This window comes from Mytilus galloprovincialis, chromosome 7, assembly GCF_965363235.1.
Source record: "Mytilus galloprovincialis chromosome 7, xbMytGall1.hap1.1, whole genome shotgun sequence".
Lineage (NCBI taxonomy): Eukaryota > Metazoa > Mollusca > Bivalvia > Mytilida > Mytilidae > Mytilus > Mytilus galloprovincialis.
In genome coordinates this window covers 14,176,232-14,203,473 of record NC_134844.1, presented here as the reverse complement: position 1 = coordinate 14,203,473, position 27,242 = coordinate 14,176,232, and the positions used below count along the sequence as shown (strand labels likewise).

The following is a 27,242-nucleotide window of genomic DNA, read 5'->3' as shown; positions in this document are numbered from 1 at the left end:
TCATAAAATATTTCAAATTCATAGATACATGGAGAGATAAAAACCCAACACAAATTCAATATATATACGTGGCGTAGAAAATCAGGACTAGAAGCAACTAGAATCAACTACTTCCTTTTAAGTAAAGATTGTAAATCACAAATAGTCAAAGCAGATATAAGGCCTATTATATTAAAATCAACAGACCATAACAGTTTTTTTTTTTAAATCAGAATTCAAAAAGTAAACAAAGGAAAAGGATACTGGAAATTAAACTCATCAATACTGAATGATATAGACTACAGTACTAATATTACGAAAACAAGAAAAAACGACAGAAAATTTAGGTATACTGTGGGATAACTTTAAATCTGAATTTCGGGACAGCAGTCTAGATTTTTGCAAACGAAAAGCAAAACAAAAAAAAGGTAAAATTCAAACTTATGAAAACGACCTTAATAAGCTAAATATTAAATTAGACCAAAGTGAAAGTACTAATAACTCTGAACTACTTTCGCAGAAAAAAAATATATACGACCAATTAGATAAATTATACCTTGAAAAAACTAAAGGAGCTCAAAAAAGTTCAAGAGCAAAATGGATAGGTGAAAAAAATACTGCTTTTTTCTTGAATTTAGAAAATTCAAGACAAATAAATAAAACTATAATAGAATTGTATGACAATAAAGGCAATATTAAAACAGACCAAACTGAAATTTTAAAAGAGGAAGTAAAATATTATGAAAAACTATATAAATCATCAAATCCAGATAAATTACATACTAAAGAATATATTCAAAATACTAAAATAGAAAGTCGAAAATGGCACATACAAAAATAAAATATCAATGAAATCTCTAATTAGGAAAAACATTTTACCTCAGGGGGTTGTAATAGAGAGGCTGTGAAAAAAATACTAAATAACGTAAATAAAACTCTATCTGAAGCAGAAAAACGTTTATGCGATAGTAAAATTACAAAAGATGAAATTTTCAAAGCAATTAAATTATTGAAAAGGGATAAATCGATAGGGGGAAGATGGCATAGCTGCACAATTTTATCAGGAATATTGGTTTTTGATACAGGATAAGCTTACTCAAATATTAAAAGAAACCTTTTTTAATAAAACACTTTCCGAATCGCAGAGACTTGGCATGATAAGCTTATTATATAAAAGTGGGGAGAGGGAGGATATTAAAAACTGGCGACCTATAACATTATTAAATGTAGACTATAAAATTTGCTCAAAAATTCTGGCTGAACGTTTGAAAATAGTTCTACCATCAATTATAGAAACAGATCAAAAAGGTTTTGTTAAGGGCAGTAATATTTTTGATTCTCAAAGAATGCTGCAAGATATTTCTGATTTTATAGATATGGAAGACGAGGGAGGATCAATCATTTTTCTTGACAAAACAAAAGCTTTTGACTATGCAGAATGGGAATGGTTAGATGCATGTTTTGAAAAATTTCAATTAGGGGAAACTTTTCGTGAATGGGTTAAAATGTTACTAAAAATGCTAAAACTTGTTTAATGACTAACGGTTCAATCAAGATACGTCCCAATTTCTAGATCAATCCGTCAGGGCTGTCCAAAATCGCCGATGCTTTACATTTTACAAGCAGAGCTGATGGCAGCCACAATAAGGGCTAATCCAAAAAATTCAAGGAATAAATTTACCCCACTCTAACACAGAAAATGAAAAGAAAGAGGTTAAGATTAACATGTCTGCAGACGATACACAATTTTTTTTAATAGAACAGAGGAGTCAATCGAGGAAACATTTAAGGTTTTTAGAAATATATGAGAAAGCATCGGGAGCTAAGATAAATTATGAAAAGACTGTAGGGGTATATTTGGGTCGTTGGAAAAATAAACACCAAAATATAAAAAAAGGGGGTCAAGTGAACCAATTAAAGAATTGGGAGTTATCCATGGATACAGTGTTCATATAGAAGCTATATGGTTAGAAAAAATAAAGAATATTAAGGCGTGTCTTGAGGTTTGGAAATCTCGTGACCTAACATTGAAGGGCAGGGTCTTAATATTAAAAGCATTGATTATATCTAAAATAGTGTTCGAAATCGAAATGCGAGGTATACCTGAAAAATATAAAAAAAGAAATAAACAATGTAATGTTGAATTTTATATGGGAGGGGAAAGTAAATTTAATTAAAAGGGAAGTGTGTTGTTTACCAGTAGAGGAAGGGGTATTGGTATTATCAATATAGACTCGTTCATTAAATCCAAACAATTCAAAAGTATGCAAAAGATTTTAAGATCAAAAACCGATAACTGGAACACAATAGCCAAATGATGGCTACAGAAGTTTGATATCCAATATAATTGTGATAATGTTTTAGCAAAGTGTTCGGATTTACGAGGATTACAAATGGAAAATTTTCCAAAATACTATCTTGATTTAATTAAAACGTGGTAAACAAATTTAAGTATACAAAGTCCAATAAATAAAAACGATATCTTAAACCAACAACCTTTTGGAAACATAAAAATTCAATACAACTAAAAACCTATGTTTTTCGCTAACTTCGGAAAAAGTTGAATTCATACAATACAAGATATTTGGGATGAAAATATCAAAAGCGACAACTTTATCTGCAATATTCTTAAAGATAAAATAAACTGGATTTCGGAATGGACAAGGCTGAAATTAGCTATTCCAAAATTGTTCAAGGACAGACTAAAAAACGTCCACGTTGACCCCGAACCTCCCAAAAATGGTTATTACATTGAAAATACATTTTAATTCTACGATAAACAGAATAAAGTAGTAATCCCATGTGAGATATCTTTGAAATTAATCCAATATTCGTTAAATTTAGATATAGTTCCAAACTGTCAAATAAAATGGAATATTCAGTATAATTCTGAATTACCGTGGAAAAAGATCTGGATATTTAAATTTTAAATTTTCATTTTAATAAAAGTATATCCTCTAAGAAAGCAAATCAAATTAGCTGGAAAATTGTTCATAAAATTATCTATACGGAGCAAAAACTATTTAGAATCGGCAAATCAAATAATGGCAAATGTCATTTTTGTAAAACAGAACACGAAACTCTCACACACCTTTTCACAGCTGTAACATTATAATGGTTGTTTGGGAACATATTTTTAATGCGCTTAAAACATGTAGTGTACTTAATAAGTATATATTCCGTTGAGCGAAGAACTTATCGTACTAGGAATGTACGATTACAACAAAAAGTGCAATGTCATAACTAATACGATTATGAATACAGTTAAATGGAGTATTTGGAAATGTATGAATATAATCAAATACCAGTCTAATTTTTTTACTTCCAGTCAATTGATATCATATGCAAAACGGGAACTGGGCAGTTTAATTGAATCAATGGATAAATCATTATCTTCCAAAAAAGAAAATTTTGCAGCTGAAATAAAACTTATAATCAATCTTATACATTAGTAAGTGACTTATTAATTAGGTCTTTCAACTTTTCTGTGGGAAGACCTATTGTTTTTCTTGTTTTTTTTCTTCCGCCTAATTTTGTTAAATATGTCGCTTAGATATTTGGTATATGATATCGAACAGTTTATGCGCCTTTGACATTTTCCCTGGGTAACCGAATACTTTTCTTTGTAGGAGTTATCTCCCAAAACACTGTTTTCCTTGTGGCTACTACTCCTTCGCAACCATAAAAGAAAGCGACAAATTTATTTTATAAAATTGCTTGTTATATCCTTCGCATGATTTGTCCTATGTTGACTGAAGCGATTTGAACACTCCATATGAGAGTTATTTCTCCTTATGCATTTGATATAAGTGATATGTATTTCTATCTTGTAAACCATAAGTGATAGAGACCTAGGGTCTTTTGATTTAAGGTCCTTGGTAAAAAAAAATGAAAATTAGGTCAAGGTCAAAGGTGAAGGTCATATTCTAAATTTTGAATTTGGCTTATTTCCACTCATTTTCAGAAACCGTATAAGATATCGACCTATTATTTTTCCGAAATTGTTAGTTTGCGACATGTCGTAAAATTTTAATTGCAAGGGTACGTTGAACGTAAAAGGGAGTTTTCTCCCCTCTTGTATTTGAAAATACGCATATGGTGATATAACTCATTTACCAAATATAATTAAGACCTATGGTTTTCTGATTTAAGGTACTTGGTTTATGAGCTTGAAATTGATCTCAAGGTGAAAGCTTAATTTGACGTTCTAGATATTGACCTTTGATTTTACCTCAAATGTATACATGATAAAGCCGTTAGACCTTTTGCAATAGGTTTGAAACCATTTAACCATGTAAAAAAACTACCGGTAGTGACCTTGTGTGAACCGTAAGTCGCTATGTTTTGTACTGTATTAATATAAAAGTATATAGAACCATACATTTTAGGAATCAGTGTCAAGTAAATATTCAGATAGTATTGGAAGTAACATTTTTCAAACCGGAAGTAACAAATTATCCCCTTTATTTAAAAAATATTGTATAGAAACCAGATATTTTTGGAATCAGCGTACAACAAGCTATCATTTGATAATTGAAATGACATTTTAAACCTAATTTTACTACTTTCATTTTTAAATTGATGGTTTTTGGTGGAAAGACCTGTATTTGTTCTCTAAACACATTACAATGTAATCCAGGTACGTGTTAAAAGTACAAAAAATTAAATGTCAATTATAAGTAAAGGTCAATTATTGTGTAGATTGTAGTGTGTTTTTTCTGGACTTTTGATGTATTTTATTTACTGTAGAATGTTATAAATATTTTATACGCAAACTCTGTCTGTGTTATTAATATGAATGTTTAACTTATGTATGCCAACAATATAAAATAGATTTTTTTTACAATAGAGTCCACTGTTTATCCCTGGACGATAGATCATTGTTAACACAGGGCTCCTTGTGTATACCTCCTTTGGTTATACTTTGAAGGTAAAATATATTCAGGTGATTTTCAATACATGTATTTGAAGTCTTTAAAAAAAAAATACTAAAATAGGAAAAAACCTCTCAGATAAAGATAGTAATAGTTTAGAAGGGCTAGTGACATCAAAAGAAATTACAGGTTTAGATGGACTTAATGTAGAATTCTATAGAAAATTTTGGCCGCAAATTCAAAAGTTACTAACCAAAGTATATAATGAGTCATATAACAAGTAAATTTGACAAATTCGCAAAAAAGGGGCAATTTCACTGATCTTTAAAAAGAATGATCCAAAATATCTGGATAACTATAGACCAATAACTTTATTAAATGTAGATGTTAAAATTGTTGAACAAAGACTGAAAAAAGTTCTACCCAATATTGTTAATGCCGACCAGAAGGGCTATGATAAAATAAGACACATTGGTTTCAATGTCAGACAAGTACAAGATGTCATTGACTATGTTAAAAAACTTCAATGTAGAAATATCAATTTAATTTCTAGATTTTTCAAAAGCTTTTGATTCAATTGATTGGTTTTTCATGAAACAAACATTAAAAAACAATTGGATTTTAAAAATATTTTATACACAGTCAGGGGTGTGGAAATGCTATGCCCGACTCGTCCGACTCGTACATTTGAACAACCGGACAAGTAATTATTTTTGTCTTGGTTGCACGTGGACAAGTAAAAAAATATACAAGACAAAAGTTCAAATCCAACAAAAAATATAAAATTAATTTCAAAACGTATAAAGTGTACGATGTTTAATTTATGTAAAAGAAACCAATGTTCAGCAAGTAAAAACATCAATGTTCATGACGATAAACATGATACCGGAAATATATCGATTATCAGAATAAATAAAAATAAGTATGCGAACCCGAGTCACGTAACATTGCATTTGCTTTGTCCATTGACCCGGGATCGTCGACTAGGTTTTATCCATCATTTACTGGAAGTGTCATTTCTTTAAATTTCGTATCGAGATTCAGATTGATAAATACCTAATAAAAAGGTGGGCAAGCAAGACAAAAAGAGTCATGAGTCGAGTAGAAAACCTTAAATGCAAATGGAGGACACAGAGTATTAAAAAAAACGGAAGCGAGAAATTCAGACATCGTGGATATCAGATTGCCCCTGGCTATCTATGGAAATTCGGAAAATAAATTAAGTTTTTGTCTTATTTGTAGATGAGGTCTTATTTATAGATGAAAGGTCAACATTATTTGTTGTCAAAGTGGAAAATGAAAGGGACGCTTTAATTGCCCATCAAGACAATAATAAATAATCAAGCAAAAAAACAAGTGTGTTAGTTGAGAGAAACACCACAAAATCAATAGTTTATCTATCATTTATTTTAAATTTCTTCAATCACTGTCCTCAAATTTAGTATATGTAACTACTGGCTACAATTTTATTCAAAAACTGCTGCAAAATTGTCCTTTACATGTCATTTCATTGGTTGCTTTGCTGTAGTGTTCTGTCCCATTGATGTCAACCCATTTTCTACTTTCCTAATTTTTTACACATATAAACAAATAGATTTCATTTGTTTGTGATGCACAACAGTGCTAAGTAAGAATCATAATAAATTATATTAGCCAACAAGAAATACTTCAATATTTCTTGGGATCATCAGGGCAAGTAAAAAAAATTTCCGGACAAGTAAAATTTTATGTTTCACTTGCCCGGGGACAAGACTAGTGCTCATAACAAATATTTCCACACCCCTGGGTCACACTGGTTTAAGACTATATACAATGGTATATCAGGCTAATTGTAAATAATGGGTGGATATCAAACCCCTTTCAGATCTGTCGTGGAATTCGACAAGGATGTCTGTTGTCCGCTTTGATTTTTGTACTAGCGGTGGAGGTACTAGCATGCAGAATGAGATCTGAGAAAAATATCAAAGGGTTTCGAATTAAATCAAATTGAAAAGACTGTAGCATAAAAATATGTCAATTTGCTGACGACACAACCTTATTTTTAAAATCCAAAAAGGAAATATTTTTAGCCAGAAACTTAATAGAAACATTTGGCTCATTCTCAGGATTAAAATTAAATAGAATTTATTGAACGAAAGAACCTATAAAAAGCTTGAACATTTATTTTGGCTAAAATTAAGAAAACTGTAAAAAAAATTAATTGTCAAAAACAAGCTGATAAAATTAAAAAAAAAGCTAAGCATGCTAGAAATAATAAGTGTAGTCAAGTCTATAATACTGCCAAATATAACATATATAGCAAGCAATATGATATTACCAAAAGATTTTATACAAAACATTAAAACTATGATATATAACTATATATGGAATGGGAAAAGAGATATGATTAAAAGAGATACTTTGTTGCAAAATTATACGGAAGGGGGATTAAAAATGATTTGTATAAATACTTATATTTCAACAATTCAACAAAAATGGATAAAACAATTATTGTTTGAAGAAAATGATGAGCAACATTGGAAGATAATTAGGATATAATTTTTTAAAATTTAAGATGAATATAGCCAATATAAATATTATTAAAAAAAACATTATAAATCAAATTTTAGAGTTTTATCTGCAGTTAATAAAGACCTGGATAAAAGCAAAAGAAAAAACTATACGAACGCCTACAATGTTTTGGGAAATAAGAAAACAAATAATATGGGGCAATAAATATATTAACATGAACAACAAATGTTTACTGTTTAACAACTGGATACAAAGCAACATTCTGGTTATAAATGATTTATTAGATAAAGATGGACATATATCCGCAGACAGCATACTAAGTAAACTAAAAAATAAGGAAAACTGGATAGCTGAGCTTACAAAACTGAAGAAAGCTATTCCAAAACAGTGGACCAATATCATCAAAAACTCACCTTCTAAATATACTCAGGTCAATATAAATATAAAAGAAAATCTGAACATCATAAACAAAAAACCTATCCAAACCATAAATAACCATGACATCTATAACTTCTTACTTGAAGCAAAGGAAATGCAAACACCTATTGGCTTTTTAAAATGGAAATCATATTTTACACTAGAAACACTAATCTAGCATATGAAACATTAAAATTCATTTTTACATTTTTAGATGATAATAGATATAAAAAAATTAGATGGAAACTGAGTAAACTTACAATTTATTACTCTTTTATTATGTCTAACTTTAGTAACTGCCCTTTGACTTGGCATTTCTGTGGGGAACAAAATACAAGAAAAACACAAAAAATACAAGAACGAGCGCTTCGATTTATTGATGAGGACCATCAGAGCTCATACAAAAACACTCCTGCAGATTTCAAACCTTCCATCATTAAAAACTCGTAGAATGCGCTCAATTGCCTTGAAGACCTTTAAAATAGTCAATATAAAATGTCCTTTATATATTCATGATTTATTTGTAATAAAAAACAATTCATATTATTCCATGTATGTAAACACTGCTTTCATTATATTGCATGTTTTTTCATTTTTATTTGGTAGTATTTGCATAATGCTGCATGATTTTTTATGTGATAGTCGGTTAAATAGCTCACCAGAGCTCATGTTTTGTCTGTTATTATGTATATAAGTAGGACTCAAATCTATGGCGGGTTCCAAATATATGGCAGATTCCTAATCTATGGTAAGTGTGTCGTAACAAACGCCAAACAACTCAAATCTATGGCATATTTTTTGTTTTAAACAACTCAAATCTTTGGCAGATTTTTGTTTTCTCCAAATCTATGGGCGGATCTGGGGGAGAGAGTAACATATAACGTCACAATTGAATAACGCCATATACATCTTCGCCGCCGCTAACGATGGCGGAACCCATAGATTTGAACACCATTCAAGATGAAGTTATTTTCCTGACAAAAAAATGCCGGTGGTTTAAAGGAAGATGTGACCTACTATTCCGAAGAGGGATGAGATGTGCTGTACCAGTCAATGCCCGCGATGAGTAAGGGCACCGCTATTTTCAGCATCGCATATTATTGACAAGGAGTTTTGGTAGTAGTTTATAAAGTGAAAGATCAAATTACCGGACACAAATTTGATTTAAATCCACATCAAATAAAAAAGACGAATTAACGATATCGCTGAAATAAATATTATTTGAAAATTCAAACTGTTTATTTTTATTTGTTAAAGGACTTATTAGTTGGTTTAATGAATGGGTTAAACAGATACTATGCACAGATTAAAAATGTTTATTTTTTACAGAGCACATCATTTCATCTTAAAGTCATTTTTAAGGTTAATGAATTTATAATTTATGACTTTTTTTGGTTGACCATTATGTATTTTTTTATTTCACAAATGTTTATAGACGTGTTCCCGTTGTCGTATATTTCCTCTTTCTTAAGACAAGTCATGGGTCGAAAATGTACTGCATTGTTTTCCTTTTGCAAAAAAATTGCCATAGATTTGGAAGCAATGAAAATTCGCCTTAGATTAGGAAACTACAAAACTTTCCATAGATTAGGATTGTTAAAAATCTGACATTGATTTGAGAAGGCATGACGTCACATTTACCCTAGATTAGGAATCTGCCATAGATTTGGAACCCACCATAGATTTGAGTCCTACATATATATAACGACTATGAATAAAATTTACTTACTTACTTACTTACTTCATCATATACTTCCATGTAATCAATTATTAAAACAATGGCATATAGTAGAAACAGATACCTGCTGACACTGTAAACAAATAGAGAATTATGAACACTTCTACCTCAAATGTTCATATTTTGAATTATTCAGGGGAAAAGTACAACAAATTCCAAAGACATTGAATATTGGAAAACATGTTATTAATCTGAAAAGTATAGCTTTGGGATATGAAATACATGATAAAGAGTACTGTGAACTAAATTTACTTTTAACTATTATCAGTTACACAATATATAAAGTATACTATATGTCTGACAAATAAATAAAAGTTATACAACCCCTCAAAATATTAAGACAAGAGATCAAAACTTTTATTGAAATAAGAAACATTTTAGGATATAAAATTGACAGACTATTAAAGCAATTTCATAAACTGAATGTCTGACTAGGACATTATGAATGATGACTGGAAAAAATAATACATAGATTATACTGTAATTTACTTCAAACACCGCACATGTATAACTACCTGTTTATGTATATACATGTAAATTATAGTGTTTATCAATTGTGAGTTGAGATTTGACTGTATTTTTATACAACAGTCAACAGTTGTTTTATATTTGTTATGTTTTCATGGTTATTACTTGTACTATATATTATTCGTCTATCTTTGTTGTTTTCCACTAATATTTTTTTACTAGTTTAATGTTATCCAAGATATAAGGATCTAGTATGACATTAGAACACTCAGAAAATGAAATTTACCTTCAACTGAATGAGCTGATAAAATAGCATCCGATTTTACTGTAGTTATATTTTGTAAAACGCATTTGCATTTCGAACGAATATTCACGGAAGAAGAAGATAACGGCATATCAATAATCCTTTCAAAACAAATATTTTGAAAAAAAAAATATTTAATAATGCATCAATGTATATTCCATATCAGTACTACACGTGTTTTCTACCTTCTTTGTAAACAAAGAAACTAGTACAGAAAATCATTCAGGTGAAGACATGAATTATATCCGGATTAATGAAAATTTGTGTACTAACATAATAAACCATAATCGATGTTCTATGCTAATGTTAACGAGGCCAGGATAAGGTACCGGTATTTGATGTATCTATTAACAAATGTAAATATGTTAATAAAACTTAACTTTAATGAAAAAAAAATCATATGTGACTGATATTTCTGACGTTTATTAGGTCTTTTCACTTTTCTGGGGAAAGACCTATTGTTTTTCTTCTGATTATTAGGTCTTTCCATTTTTCTGTGGAAAGACCTATTGTTTTTCTTCTGATTATTTTTTTTTCTTCCGCCTAATTTTGTTCTTGGGATAAATATTCGTTTCGCAATATGTCGCTTAAATAGCTGGTATATGATATCTAACAGTTTATGCGCTTTTGAAATTTACCCTGCGTAACCAAATACTTTTCTTTGTAGGAGTTATCTCCCCAAACACTGTTTTCCTTGTGTCCACTACTTCTTCGCAACCTTAAAAGATTACGCTTAAGTAATATGCATTTCTATCTTGTAAACCATAAGTGATATAGACCTAGGATCTTTTGATGTGAGGTCCTTGATCCAAAAAATGAAAATTAGGTCAAGTTCAAAAGTCAAGGTCATATTCTTATTTTTGAATTTGGCTTATTTTCACTTATTTCCAAAAACCGTATAAGATATCGACAAATTATTTTGACATTGCAATTGATCTCAAGGTCATAGCTTAATTTGACGTTCTAGAATTTGACCTTTGCTTTTATCTCATATGTATAGATGATAAAGCCATGAGACTTTTGGCAATAGGTATCAAACCATTTAATCTTGAAAAAAACAACCGGTAGTGACCTTGTGTAAACCGGAAGTAGCTATTTTTTGTACTTTATTAATATAAAAGTATATAGAACCAGATGTTTTTGGAATCAGTGTCAAGTAAATATTCAAATATTATCGGAAGTAATATTTTTCAAACCGGATTTAACGAATGATAACTCTTATTTAAAAAATATGGTATAGAAACCATATATTTGTTTTAAATCAGCGTACAATAAGCTATCATTTGACGATTGCAATGATATTTTAAACTTAATTTTACTACTTTCATATTAAAATACATTGTTTTTGGTGGAAAGAATTAGTTAGGTCTTTCCACTTTTCTATGGAAAGACTTATTGTATTATTTCTGATTATTAGGTCTTTCCACTTTTCTGTGGAAAGACCTATTGTATTTGTTCTGATTTTTTTTTCCACCAAACTTTGAAATTTTTGTTTTGCTTTATGTCGCTTAGATATTTTTTGTATAGTATCGTACAGTTTATACGCTTTTAAATTTCATCCTGCTAAGACGAACAATTTTCTTTGTAAGAGTTATCTCCCTATTTACTGTTTATCTAAGTGTGCATCTCCTTTGTAACAAAAAAAGATATTGACAAAATTCTTTTAACAAATTGTTCGATACATCCACAGAAATTTTTTGCAAATTTGGATTGAAGCGATTTAATGGAGTTATCAAACTTTACCAATTAAATTTGTCGGTATGTGTTATTAACTTATAAACCGTTACACGTATAACCCTGGAATGTTTATATTTGAGATTCCTAGGTCCTAACTTTCAAAATGAGGTCAAGGTCAAAGGTCAAAATCAAGTTATAAATTTTGACTTTTCCATGTTTTTGCATTTTCTCCAACACTTTAAAAGATATGTATAAAAGAACAAAAGATAAATGATTGCTATATGGTAATAAAGATATGTTACATTTGGTCTGATACCATCTAATGTCATCTGATAGGAGTTAATGCCCCTGAAATGTAATTTATAAGGTTATTTGAATACAACTTCAACTTGGTTCATTATAAAGCCATATGACCTTTAACAAAAAAGATAGGTGACATATGACCTTGAAAAATTTCAACCGGAAGTGACCTTGAGAAAACTTGAAATACATATTTTTGCACTTTTTTCATGTAAAAGTACTCGGAATCCATATATATTGTAATATAGATACATAAACTTATCACTCAAGACTAGAAATAACTTTCGATCAAGCGGAAGTGGTCAATTATCTCCTGATTTTGATGCAAAATGATATAAAACCTATATATTTTTGGAATCAGTGTGCGAGAAGCTATCATATGAGACTGGAAGAAATTTACTTCACAATAAGTAGCAAATTATCTCCCTCATTTCCTTCAAAAGTATATCACAACTACTTATGTATTGCATCAGTATAAAGTAATTAGCTACTTTTCAAAATTCCTTTGATGTGTAAAGACCTGCAATTGTTCTCTGAACAATTGGTTTTTGATTAAGTCATTCCACTTTTCTGTGGAAAGACTTATTGTTTTTGTTCTGATTATTATTATTGTTAAGTGTTTCTCCTTTTCTGTGGAAAGACTTATTGTATTTGTTCTGATTTTTTGGTCTTTCCACAGAAACCTGTTGTTTTTCTTCTTCTGATTTTTTTTTCTTCCGTCTAATTTTGTTCTTGCAATAAATATTTGTTTCGCAATATATGGCTTAGATATTTGGATATGATATCGAACAGTTTATGCGCTTTTGAAATTACCCTGCGTAACCGAATACTTTTCTTTGTAGGAGTTATCTCCCAAACACTGTTTTCCTTGTGTCCACTACTTCTTCGAAACCTTAAAAGATAACGACAATTTTATTTTATAAAATTGCTCGTTATATCCTTTGCATGATTTGTTCTATTTTGACGGAAGCAATATGAACGCTCCAAATGAGAGTTATTTCCCCTTATGCATTTGATATAAGTGATATGCATTTCTATCTTGTAAACCATAACTGATAGAGACCTGGGTCTTCTGATTTTAGGTCCTTGGTCCGAAAAAATGAAAAGTAGGTCAAAGTCAAAGGTCAAGCTCATATTCTAATTTTTGAATTTGGCTTATTTTCACTTATCGCCGAAAACCGTATAAGATATCAACAAATTATTTTTACTAAATTGTTAGTTTCTACATGTTGTAACACTTAAATTTTGATTGCATGGGTACACTGAACGCAAAAGGGAGTTTTCCCACCTCTTGTATTTAAAAATACGCGTATGGTAATATAACTCATTAACCAAATATAATTAGGACCTATGGTCTTTTGATTTGAGGTCCTTGGTTTATGACCTTGAAATTGATCTCAAGGTCATAGTTTAATTCGACGTGCTAGATTTTGACCTTTGCTTTTACCTCATATCTATACATGATAAAGCCATGAGACTTTTGGCAAAAGGTATCAAACCATTTTATCTTGAAAAAAAAAACAACCGGAAGTGACCTTGTGTAAACCGGAAATAGCTATTTTTTGTACTTTATTGATATAAAAGTATAATGAACCAGATATTTTTGGAATCAGTGTCAAGTAAATATATAAATATTATCAGAAGTAACATTTTTCAAACCGGAAGTAATAAATTATCTCCCTTATTTAAATATTGAAAATCGGAGAATCCTATGCTGTAATTAATTAAAGAGACACATGTATCATTTACTATTTTTCATGGAGGAAATATCCTACAAAATCAATCGTTCTACGAGTTATTGACGAAAAAAGTGACATTTAAATTTTGAGATGGTTCTTTTAAAGGCATCCGATAGAGTTTCAAGGGAATTAACTCTTGGCGCGACGTTAAGCGTTTGAATTCCCGCAAAACGTCACTTTTTGCGGGACGTAATGCGTGTATTTTCCGTAATAAGAAACGTAATGTGGATTTTCCCATGCTACAATTTTTATTTCTCCCTCATGCTTACTTCTACAGCATTATATTAGTGCATTTGATTCTAAAAGGATAACAGTCTAATAAAATCATAAGAAATAAAACACATTACTGTTTCTGTGAGATCTTCAACAAATTTAAATATCGTAAAGTTATCAATCTCAAGATGACTGACCCTTTTGATGTTACTAATATAATGCATGTCAATTATAATTTAAATATGAGGAAGGCGCTACCTTAAATTCTAGCTTTATACCAAGACTATGTCCAATAAATTGATTGAATGTTGTTTGCTTAACGTCCAGTGGCAAATATTTCATGCATGTTCAGGATGTATGTCCTACATATAATATAGTTTTTGTCTAAAATAAAATAATAAATTCAGATGGAAAATATTTATGGAACGATCATTGCACTTCAAATTGTAATCATTGACCAGAATAAAAGTTTAATTTTATGAATGAATGTGAAATTCTAAAAAGTGATTAAAACGTGAATAGAAGGATTTAAAGGAGTATTGTAATGAAATATCAGCCAATCAAACAAAACAAAACAAAAACAAAAAAAAAACAACATCTAGAGGTCAACATAAATTAATGCACGAGTGTGTACAGTACATGTAACCTGTATGTCAAGTTTTAAATTGCCGAGTCTTTAATTTTAAAAGCCGTAAAAATTATCAACAGTCCGTAATCACTTTTCTTGTGATGTTTCTCACTTAAACCACAAACAAATAGATGTATTTATGATTCACATGATTTTATTTTCCGAAAACAATATTACCAATTTTTATTTAGCTCGTTACAAGCAATATACACCTAAAAAATGTCGCCGGTAATTTGCAACGATTACGTCGAAAAAGTCTGCCAGCGACGTCGTGCACTTTAGCGCCAACCTTGAGATTACAAGGGGGGACGCAATTTTTAGGATAAAAATCGCGTTTATCATAGAATTCAGCACGGTGACATATATTTTTTTATTTCAGATTTGGAGAAAGCATGACAAAATGCAGTTCATGCAGAAAAAAGATGTATAGTCATTCGTGTAGGGATTTATTTTTTTCCCTAATTGTCACTTATCACAGCTTGAAATTGAACCCGATCTTAATAATTTACGACAAAGAATATTTGCTCCAAAAATTTTATAACATTGTTTAACTTTTTCGCAAAATTGCAAACTCCCCAATTTTCAGCCTCAATTTTCTCGAAAACGAGCACGGTGACCTATGTTTTATTTTGTGTTTTATTTTATAACTCACAAAGGCCTACAACATATTTAAAAATTAAGAAAATGACATTTTATCGAGAAACTGTATCGGATGCCCTTAACAAATCTACAAGTTCAAAATTAGTTATTTTGTCTGTCAACTGGATTGAATGTCGTTTTTGGCGGCATGTACGCTGTCCAAAATTGATATACGTCGTAATAAATGTAAAATCTGCCAATTTAGATTATTTCATGCATGAGGGGATCGATTCGTATTGAGGACATCGTGAATGCGTGAGGGGAAGTGCAAACATATCGAAAATTGCAACAATCACTCCAAAGAAAGGCAAGTAACTTGAATAGTTTTATTGAAGTTCATACTAAATATAAATTGACAAATGAAATGGAAATTGCTACATCGTAAATTTGAGTTGATTGGATTTACTTAAGTATAATGTATTATATATTTTAACTAATCATACAAAAATTCACAGCAGTGTCAAGATTATCCTTCAGCTTCAATATGATAGTTAAATAGACTGAACACGAGGCACTTTATAATACTTTATGTCAAACGATATTTTTTTTTAAATAAAAGCAAACCTTCAATGATTTCAAAAAAATGCTTTTATTGACAATTGAATGGTTATTGCCTGAAATATGATTCTAATTGTACCAGCTGTACATGGAAGTCCAGCCTTTGGCTCTGAGTATATGACTTATCAAACTGCAGGCAACGATGGCGTTTTCTATTCAGTCCGTTTTGAATTTTCCTCGGAGTTCAGTTTTTTTATGATTTTACTTTTTTATATATAGCGCTAAACCTCTCATTTGTATGACAGTCGCTCCAATTTCCATTATTTTTACAACGATGCGTAAACAAAACAGACATAAAAGGTAAAATAGTCAAAATATGGGTACAGCACTCATCACTGTGTCATAATCTCAAAACAAACAAAAATTAAACAAAAAAGCACAAAAAGCATCTACCAAATTTAAAACAACATTCATTGCTTCGCGTGTTTGACGTCAGAAAATGTAAACGTCACATAGAAAGAAATATAAAATAATTTTGTCGTTCAAAGTTTAAATAAAAAAGATAATTTCACAAGGGCAAAGGTGGTATACATGGTTAAAAAAAATCAAAAGTTATTTTTGAACTAATTTCAAAAACAGACCGAGATTTAAAATTCCAGAATAACATAATGACATACATGTATAATAGAACATTAACATGATGACATATAATAGAACAATTACATAATTACATATAATAGAACAATTACATAATTACATATAATAGAACAATTACATAATTACATATAATAGAACAATTACATAATTACATATAATAGAACAATAACATAATGGCGGGATCCTTAAAAGTACAGAGTCACGTCATATATATATATATATATATATATATATATGAACCAAAGAACCGCACAAAAAGTCGTACATGTACATACAAAACATAATAGCAAAAATGAAAGATAATTCAGCACATTGACGGGATGTTTAAGTACCGAGCAACGTCAAGTGGATATCACAGAAAACAGACCAAACAGTCAAAGTAATATTAATTATAAAACAAAGCAAAGACACATACAAGAATAAAATGACACGTTTTAAGATGATAATCAACGTCAGTACGCAGAATTTATACACCAAGACCATCATGTTTTATTTGTGCACTTGAATATTTATCAACAAGGTCTTGGTACCTTCCGATGAAGTTTTTTTTAGAAAAAGGACGAGACGTTCTTTGACATACCCCTGGTTCATCAACTTACAAGTTACTTGCCTTTCTTTGAAGTGATTACTGCATTTTTCGATATAAAAATTAGTTTGCACTTCCCCTCACGCATTCACGATGTTCTCAATCAGAACTGGTCCTCTCAGGCATGAAATAATGAAAATTTTATTAAGGCGTCTATCAACTACGGACAGCGTATTACTCAATTTATTTCACTTGACTGGGCGGAGTTTAATTGGTTCGCTCATCATAGACCAGTCCACCTACAGATGGGAGTTTTGGGATATACTCAACAATAAAGTGTCCAGTAATGGCCATTGATCCGGTTAAAATATGTAAACTGTTCACTAAACACTGTATGTGTATTTGTAAAGTAAATAGTGAGACAAAGCCATTGATTTTCTTGTAGAACGGAGTTTAAAAACATGTTATAGTTGTCACATTTTTGGAAATTATGGATATGAAAGTGTAACTATGGAAATGGCAATTACAAAAAATGCATATGTCGTAATTCTATAACGTTTTGATATAGTTTTTGTCTAATTGTTTAACCGACTGATTTTTGTTTGTTTTTTTTTTTTTGAGTGGGGGGAGGACAGGGGGATAACTTTAAACTAGGGTTTTATGCTATAAGTTTTAAACTATTATATTCGTCCAATACCTTAGTTGCATTTAGTTCTTGTGTATACATATCCATTTGTTGACACTGATAGGTGATTATAAATTAATAATAATTATAACGGCAATCATCCTTATCACACATATTTTCAAATAGACTGTCCATATGCAAATTAAAATGTAAGCTCCTCCCGATCAGTTGAAATAACATTGGTAATACACTCCGCCTAAAACGATATTTAATCCCGTTGACAGAAACGTACTAAATTTAAACTGAAGGCACAGGCACTCGTCTCAGAAAAAAAAATCCTATATACCTTTATAATAAAAGGTATGTAGGACATTTTTTTTCTGAGACGAGTGCCTGTGCTTGAAGACATAAACATGTTCACCATAAGCCGATACCGAAACCGATACCGATACCGAACCCAAAACTAATAGTGAGGAAAACGGAAAATGTTTCTATTTTTGATTAACTCAACGCTTTTAATCCTTTATAGTGTTTGAAATTTGAATACATTATATGAAGCATTACTTCAATTAATAATTCACATGAATCCATAAAAAAGCAAAGTTTCATTCAACCATTATTAAATACACTAATGCAAGTAATATAAAATTTAAGATTTGATACAATTTATTTATCATGTACATTAATCATAAACTTAAGGAGGGTTCGTCGCAGGGAAAGAGCTGCACATAGTTCTACAATAGGTGCAATATCGTTCCAACTATTTTTATAAAGAGTAAAATATAAAATTGAGAATGGAAATGGGGAATGTGTCAAAGAGACAACAACCCGACCAAATAAAAAACAACAGCAGAGGGTCACCAACAGGTCTTCAATGGAGCGAGTAATTCCCGCACCCGGAGGCGTCCTTCAGCTGGCCCCTAAACAAATATATACTAGTCCAGTGATAATGAACGCCATACTAATTTCTAAATTGTACACAAGAAACTAAAATTAAAATAATACAAGACTAACAAAGGCCAGAGGCTCCTGACTTGGGACAGGCGCAAAAATGCGGCGGGGTTAAACATGTTTGTGAGATCTCAACCCTCCCCCTTCACCTCTAACCAATGTAGAAAAGTAAACCTTTTATCTATGAATTTTCCTTATCTTATAGAATGTTCTGAATAAAATCTTCTTGAACGGATCTTTTCATAGACAAATTGCGTTGATCGACGATTATAGCATTTTGATTGCGTAGCTGCCTTACAGTATGTGGTGTTGCAATATGATGTTCAGATGGATATATGGTATCGCCAAGATAGTTACAATCACGATAAAACGGTTATATCTCGCGTGGAACGATTGCATCCATATCAAAATGGATTGGGCTCGAAAGTCTTTTCTACATCCAATGAATTGGGAAACTATTCAAAATAACAACATTTGTCTATTCATTTCAATTTGACCTCTTTTTTTGTTTAAAAATACTATGGTAGTAACGAAATTAAAGAAAGAACTTTTCTTTATTTCCTTTTCGAATGTGATGTGATGTTGTTCTTTTCGTTTGTGGGGCTAACATCATCAAATACAACATTCTTGTCCTCTGAAACCCAAATAAAACCAATATTTATGGTTTTCTTGGTCTCAATATTATTTTGACAATCGAATGTATTATATCAAATAAATATAAGCCTTGTTGTTCATCACATTTAAGATATTTTCGATAAAGCATTTAATGTTATTCAATGGAATATATCCAACACGGAATCAAAAAGATTTTGTTTGGATGCAAAAAGTCAAGCAAAATATATCGAGCGCACCAGGTTGAATTTATATTTCAACACGAATTTTTTAACATGAACAAATCGTTCAAAATGACTTCGAAGGTTAATTATAAATTATTTCCTTCTGAAAATAATCTTAATACTTTCGTAATTTTGATGATTTCATTTTTACTATGTCAATCTTACTTATCTCGTTTTTTGTTTAGTTTCTTTTTTTTTTCTTAATGTTCACTGGCAATTGTAAAATCACACCAGTTATTATAGTCAGAACGATATTGCACCTATTCTAGAACTTTGGTTCTTACTTACGACAAAACTTGTTTCGTGATAAATGCACACCATAAATAAATTTGTATCCACTTTTAATTGTATATTACTTGTATAAGTATATTTAATACTAGTTGAATTATTTTTGTTTGGATAGATTCGTGCAAATTGTCGAATGGAAGTCATACTCCAGCTAGTATATAAATATTCTAATTTCAAACAGTAGAAAGGAGTAAAAGGGTTGAACTAATTAAACATTATATATTTATCATTTATCTCCCTACCATTTTTGGCTTCGGTTTCGGTATTGGCTTCGGTTTCGGTTTCGTATCGGCTTATGGTGAACATGTCTATTAGAACCATCTCAAAATTTAAATGTCACTTTGTTCGGCAATTACTCGTGAAAAGACTGATTTTGTATGAGATTTACTCCATGCACAACAGTAAATGATATATGTGTCTCTTCGTTGAAGTATTCACCACAGCATAGCGTTGTCTGAGTTTTAATATTTAGATCAGTTGCATAAGAAAATTTCGATTTAGAAATGTACATACCTTTAGAAGCGGTGACAATAACTCCAATCAAGCATAACCGAAACTCTTCTCGTGATTGCAGAACCGATTGTTCTGCATGTGTAGATTACCAGCTGTGGTGTAGATGTGAACAATGTTAAACCAGTGTTCATATTTGCATTAAACTAGTTGTAAACATGTTTACTGTACATTTCGTTTAGAGTGAATACGGCCTTACTTTGTGTTATATTACAGTTCAAGCATACATTGGTGCATCAATCATACTAACATGTACCGTATCAGGAGCAGAACTATATTGGTATAAAATTGGCAACTTCGGTCCACAAACGTTAGTAGACAACAACGAATACGAAGACACTAGAACTAGTTCTTTGAAGATAAAATCTTTGACAGCAAATACTGCTGGTATTCACTACTGTCAACTGACAAATGGAGAGAAAGGACAAGACATAACAGTATCTATATCAGGTTGGTGCGGTTTTGTTTTTAATATGCAATTTCTAAAATTGTAAAAGCTTGATATTTGTATGTTCTATCTGTTAGTCTCCAAAAACAAATAAGGTCTATTTAGCTATTGCAATTTGCGTTATAGTTTGTATTTTATTTGTGAGAATGGTTAAATGCATTAGACCAATGTACCAAACAAAATGCATTGACAATGTTAACTATTAAGACATTGCAAACTGGCAATCAGAACAGCACTATAGATGGGTCAATATCTTTAATTGTTTTTATAAAGGCGATATTAATAGTAACGGTTTTTCCTACATAGCTCAGTCAATATCGTGAACATGGATATGTATTTTAGCTCGTTTCGAAGCTGTGACATTTTCACATATGTTGTTAATTTTCGGGGTTCGAAGTGAGGTTACTTTTTCCGAAAAATAGCATATCCCAAACATCCTTTCGTGATGCGGCTCTTTGTGGTAAAAAAAAAGCCTGTTTTAACACAATAAGTTCTTTTAAAAATTTAATAATTTGAACACATTTAATAGTTCCATAGTTTTTACACATTTATTCTATGTTCCTCTACTTTCCTAATCACCATAAATGGTTAAGCTATGTTAGAAACATGTCCAATATTACTACACAGACACTTTTGTTTACACGTGACTTTTGAGTTTCTAATTTCGAGGCGCATTAGGGATATTGTACCAGATATCTAAAAGATTTTTATTTTTGTCATTTCATTTTATGAATTATGTTAATGAATATCGAGTTCAAGCCATATCATTTGGTCTTCATAGTACATAATCAATCCCTTGATCTAAATTTCTGATGTTGAAAACATACTTATATCAGGCTTAGGGCTAACATTATTTCTTTAGCGTTATATATGATTTACTTGACTAACACCGTGAGAAGCATCGTTTTATTTGTTTAACGGTTTGCTATTAAGGAGACTTTTGTATCTCACCAAACGATGGGGGTAGGCGTATTTTTGAACGTTATAATTGTGGTGATCGGTAGTTCAGGTATACTTACATCTTATTTGTGTATCTTGTTGATTGTAGTTTGTTTAAGCATTGTTTTTGTTTGAGAATATAAAAAAAATCTAGTGGGTTGTTAAACGTAGAATATATAACAAATCACTACCTCATTACATTATTTTCTTTTAAGAATACAAAACAAGTTCAATAGTAATGCTATTTAATGGATGAGTAATAGCATGGAACCACTGATATCATAATATGACTTGTTTGGCTTTATAATTATTTTGATATGAGCGTCACTGATGAGTCTTATGTAGACGAAACGCGCGTCTGGCGTACTTAATTATAATCCTGGTACATTTGATAATTATTCAGTGTTGAAATAGGCCTGGGGAAAATTCCAGGGTCCAATATTACCTTCTAGACAGGAAAGTGATAGGGTATATACCATATTATATCTTTTCAAAAAATTGTTACTGATAAATTATAGTTAGTTTTTATTTTTTAAAAATACATTCTCATTCGATTTATTGGAATTTAACATTAACCAGGTAAAGTTTGAATTCATAACAGCCTCCAGATTGTACAAGCCTTGTTTATAATTTGAAAACAAGTTTCATTTAGTCCATATTACATTAAAAATTCTTATTGCTATATGGTTATGTTTAACACCTTCTGAAATGTTTTTCATTATTGACAGTTTGGTCATCTTGGAATGCATGGAGTGCCTGCAATGCTGTATGTGGTGATGGTCAGCGTCAGAGATCACGAACGTGTTCGGGGGAAATTTGTAACGGCAGTGCCTTTGAAAACGAGAAATGTACTGTAGATTACGGAGGTAAGTGTTCTCGTTTGTTTCCGTCATTGTATTTTCAAATACATATGAGCATTCTATATTTCTCATAAGAAATGTTCTTACAAGTTGGTGCGATTGTTAAAATATAGACAAAGTTAACATTTACTTGCAAAAGGCAACCTTCTGACACTAAGATGGTTAGTGACGCGTTTTTAAATGCAGGGAACTAAGCATTGAACTGTCTTTCACATTCTCCCATTCGTGACAGTGTTTTGATGCATCGCTATAATAACTTCTACCCAAAGGGTAATTTTAGCAAATGTTTACTGTCGATGGGGAATGTCAAGTTAATACTATATGTCTTTACACTATTCAACCCTTTGTCTTTGTAAATGGCTTTCTTTTTTGTCCTTTCGGATATCATGCAGACTTAAATTCATACATGTATGTGTTGTTTTTTGTTAAAAAAATCTAGAATTTAGCTATATGATACTTGGATTGATTGACTGATTGATGGTAAGCTCCACTTTTGTGCTCTATTAGTTTTATGTTGGAGGAAGCCAGATAACTTGGATCATCATTTTGTTTTACTGCAGTGCGATGACGGATTCGGAAAAAGTTCAAATCTAAAGTTCAATTTCAATTCACATTTCTCGACTGAAAATGTGCACTGTCCTAAATAAAAGGGTATTTTACATCAATTTAAGGTTGATCGTCAACAAATCGTTTAACGCAGGTTTGTTTTATATATTTAACGAGAATAGTTGACGAAAAATTCAACCATTGATTGGCATTGCATAGTTAACACCAAAACTTTAAGTACACAGTTGATTGTGTGATGTCTTTTAATAATTATGTAGGTTATGGAAATATAAGGGGTATTTTTATCGGTTCTAAACGCGATTTGTAGTCATAGTATGGGGAAATGGTACTACATTTTAAGATAAACAGATATGTTAGGATTTTAGTGGAAAATATTATCAAGCAAAATCGAGAGATTTGTGCAAATGATGATACAAGAATGAACATTAGCACGAAGTATCATTATTTTATACTTTTTAAGAAAAAAACTGCTAGCCATGAAAAAAAATCATTTTTCATAGATGACCACGGCCTTTTTCAAAAATGGGTGGGTTTTTTTCCAGTTCGAAAATACTTTTTTTCTGGAAATCTTTTTCTTTGTCCTTCTTTAAGTGAAAGGTATTATCAGGTTTGGTTGTTACATTCCTCAAATGTGACGTATTTAATAGAACTAAATATTTGACTCGTCAGGGTTTGCGCATGCGCAAAATGTAACAAAATTCACACATAAACATTTAAACTATTTACTATTTACTTGTTAGGGCCCCGCCAAAGGCGGGTCGCCCTATAGTGATCAGTCTGTCCGTCCGTCCGTAACACTTTAACTTTGTATCCGCTCCATTTCTAGAGAACCATTATGATTTCATACTTTTTACTTTATATGTTTATTAACCACCACCAGAGGGCGTGTCATGATGTATGTATAACTTCCTAGGTCAGAGGTCAAGGTAAAAAAACTTTGGTTTCAGTTGACAACCCTGTGTCCTGTGGTGAAGATCGTGTCCGCTCTATATCTTGAGAACCGTTATGATTTCCAAGTTTATACTTGACATGTATATGGACCAACACCAGATGGCGTGTCATGATGTATGTACAACTTCCTAGGTCAGAGGTCAAGGTAAAAAAACTTTGGTTTCAGTTGACAACCCTGTGTCCTGTGGTGAAGATCGTGTCCGCTCTATATCTTGAGAACCGTTATGATTTCCAAGTTTATACTTGACATGTATATGGACCAACACCAGAGGGTGTGTCATAATTTATGAACGACTGCCTAGGTCAAAGGTCAAGGTCAAAAACTTTGGTTTCAGTTGACAACCCCATGTACTATGGTAAAGATCGTGTCCGCTCTATATCTTGAGAACCGTTATCATTTCAAAGTTTATACTTGACATGTATATAAACCAACACCAAAGGGTGTGTCATAATTTATGTGCAACTTCCTAGGTTAAAGGTCAAGGTCAAAAACTTTGGTTTCAGTTGACAACCCCATGTCCTATGGTAAAGATCGTGTCCACTCTATATCTTGAGAACCGTTATCATTTCAAAGTTTATACTTGACATGTTTATAAACCAACACTAAATGATGTGTCATAATTTATTTACAACTTCCTAGGTGAAAGGTCAAGGTCAAAAACCTTGATTCAGTTGACAAACCCATGTCCTATGGTAAAGATACAATTTTTTAATGCACATTATTCACAGCGGGGCCCACAGAGATGGCTCCCATCTCAATGATATCTAGTTGCATTTGGATTTTTAATGATATTATGAATTGATTTGATAACCTTTTCAAGGTAATGAAACAATAGCGTTTATCAATTTTGCGCATGCGCAAACTATTTATAGACATACAGAGTGATTTGCACTCACAACCAGGGCGCGATGATGTTAATCGTACTTCATCTGACAGACGAGGATTTGAATTTTGTAAACATAGATTGGTCGTCATTTACTTCCTCTAAAATTTATGCTCTTCTATTCAAGTAAGTGTAGCTTCTATGATTCCACTGTTGGAAAACACGCCCATTCAGTTGAAATGATCAATCATTCGATGGATAAGGTGAAATAAGTTGTTAACTTTCAAAATCCCGGCCAAAAACAATCATAGCTACAGATCACCCACTTTTGGTATTGACTAAGCAAATTCAGTGAGAATGGCCAGATTTGTACGTAGAAGATAAGTCTATCATTATATTTGATGGATAGTACATTGAAATGGCTTGTTTTAAAAAATTTGGTGATATATTGCATTTGTTCACGATAAGCTTGCTGCTAAAAATGGTTGTTTAAAGTAATTTGAAGTAGTACTGACACAGATTTAGTAGTTTTAGGTATTAAAGCTCTCACAGTATTAGGTATGGACTAATTGTGGATAGGTTTTTGAAGGAATAAAGACTTCATGCATATGCAACTGCTATTCTTCCTTCCATGCATTCTGTGAATGTGACACTGTGTCAGCATTTGGTTGGAAAGTGAAGAGGCCAGCTTGGCAGATATGGGAAGTATTTCCAGATGTAACGAATGTTTTTGCTCGCTTTAATTTTGAATGAGGACACAGACATTGAACTCATAAAATCATTTGCTTGTACCATGTACGGCAACATCAACATTTGCTGTTAACAAGGCACGATTTAAATCATTTGTCAGGAAGCAGCTCCCTAATGATGCTATTCCGCCTACCAGAGGTTCTCTTCAGGAGTACATCAAAAGTGAAGCATATGAAGGTGGACGCAACCGGATTTATGCATTCAACAAGTACACAAACCAAGTCATTAACACTGGGTTTGGGTGAAAGAAAAAAAATAATGACAGTTGGAAACAAAAATGGACTTTTTTGGCTGCCGTTGCACCCTCATATCAGGAACTTTTGAAATGCAGATGCAAAAAATCAAGCGGTGTCGATAACTGTAACCGCTTCCGTTCTGGCCTTCGATGTAAGGGTTTGTGTATTGGCAACTGTCAGGAACTTTTATAAGAAATGCAAACTGTCTTTTCTAACCAAAATGAAATTAAGTCATTTTTTCGTCATGTATGTATTGTTTCATCGTACTTTAGGAACTGTAATTTACGTTTTATCAAAACTTACTTTGAATTATACCTAACACAGCTTTCAAATGGTTTATGAAATGTAGCCATTTTCAACGTTTTTGTCGCCATTTTGGAACCGGAAGTAACTTTTTTCGTCATTTATGTATTGTTTTATCGTACTTAAGGAAATTTACATTTTATCAAAACTTTTTTTGGAATATACCTATAACACAGCTTTCAAAGGATATACGAAATGTAGACTATTGATTAGGTGCCCTTGCAAAATGAGCGGTGGCCATCTTGAAAAAAGGGAAATATTTTATGACCAGCAGCAGATTTGTTTTAAGTATCTTTTAGTCAACCTTCATACCAAGTTTCATGCTTGTATCACGATTTTTTAATGCTTTTTTAAAACAGTTAGATTGATCTCTAAAGTAAACATAATATTTGAGCTTTCATGTAAACATCAGACATTGACAGTTTGCATAAAATAAGTACTACACACTTTGAAAAAGTAAAATCAAAAATACCAAACTTCAAGGTAAATTCAAAATGAAAGTTCATATAATCTTACAAGCGAGACGTTATACAGCAACGTACTGGATAAGATGGACTGTCATTCTCCTGTCTTGTTAAAACCCTTTACCCAGAAAAAAGAGTGATGAAAGCTTGTAACGTACATTAGTGTAATATGGTTTTTGAACACAAAGGTTTCAATGATAACTTTACGACAAAAGAGATGATTTCAGCTTTCCAATTGTGAACTTTCCATTTCTAAGTAGCAACATTCCAGCAGCACCTGCATACGGGGTATATATCTCCCAATTGATACGATATTACCGTGCTTGCATTTCCTATCATGATTTCTTGATAGAGGGTTACTGCTCACAAAGAAGCTATTAAACCAAGAGTTCCAAATGGTGAAGTTGAAATCATCCTTTCGTAAATTTTACGGACGCCATCACGAGTTGGTTGACCGTTATGGAATAACCGTTTCACAAATGATATCGGATATGTTCCTTACGTCGTAACTACAATTCCCTT

The 27,242-nt window shown here is 31.4% G+C and overlaps 1 protein-coding gene across 1 annotated transcript in view; it reads left to right on the top strand.

The window, feature by feature from the left end:
* Positions 1-27,242, top strand: part of LOC143082373 (receptor-type tyrosine-protein phosphatase alpha-like) — a 120,443-nt gene that overhangs the window by 38,365 nt on the left and 54,836 nt on the right. The window contains exons 3-4 of the mRNA XM_076258021.1: positions 20,595-20,828; positions 22,494-22,631. Of these exons, the coding sequence (XP_076114136.1) occupies positions 20,595-20,828; positions 22,494-22,631 (372 nt within the window). The remainder of the gene's footprint in view (positions 1-20,594; positions 20,829-22,493; positions 22,632-27,242) is intronic.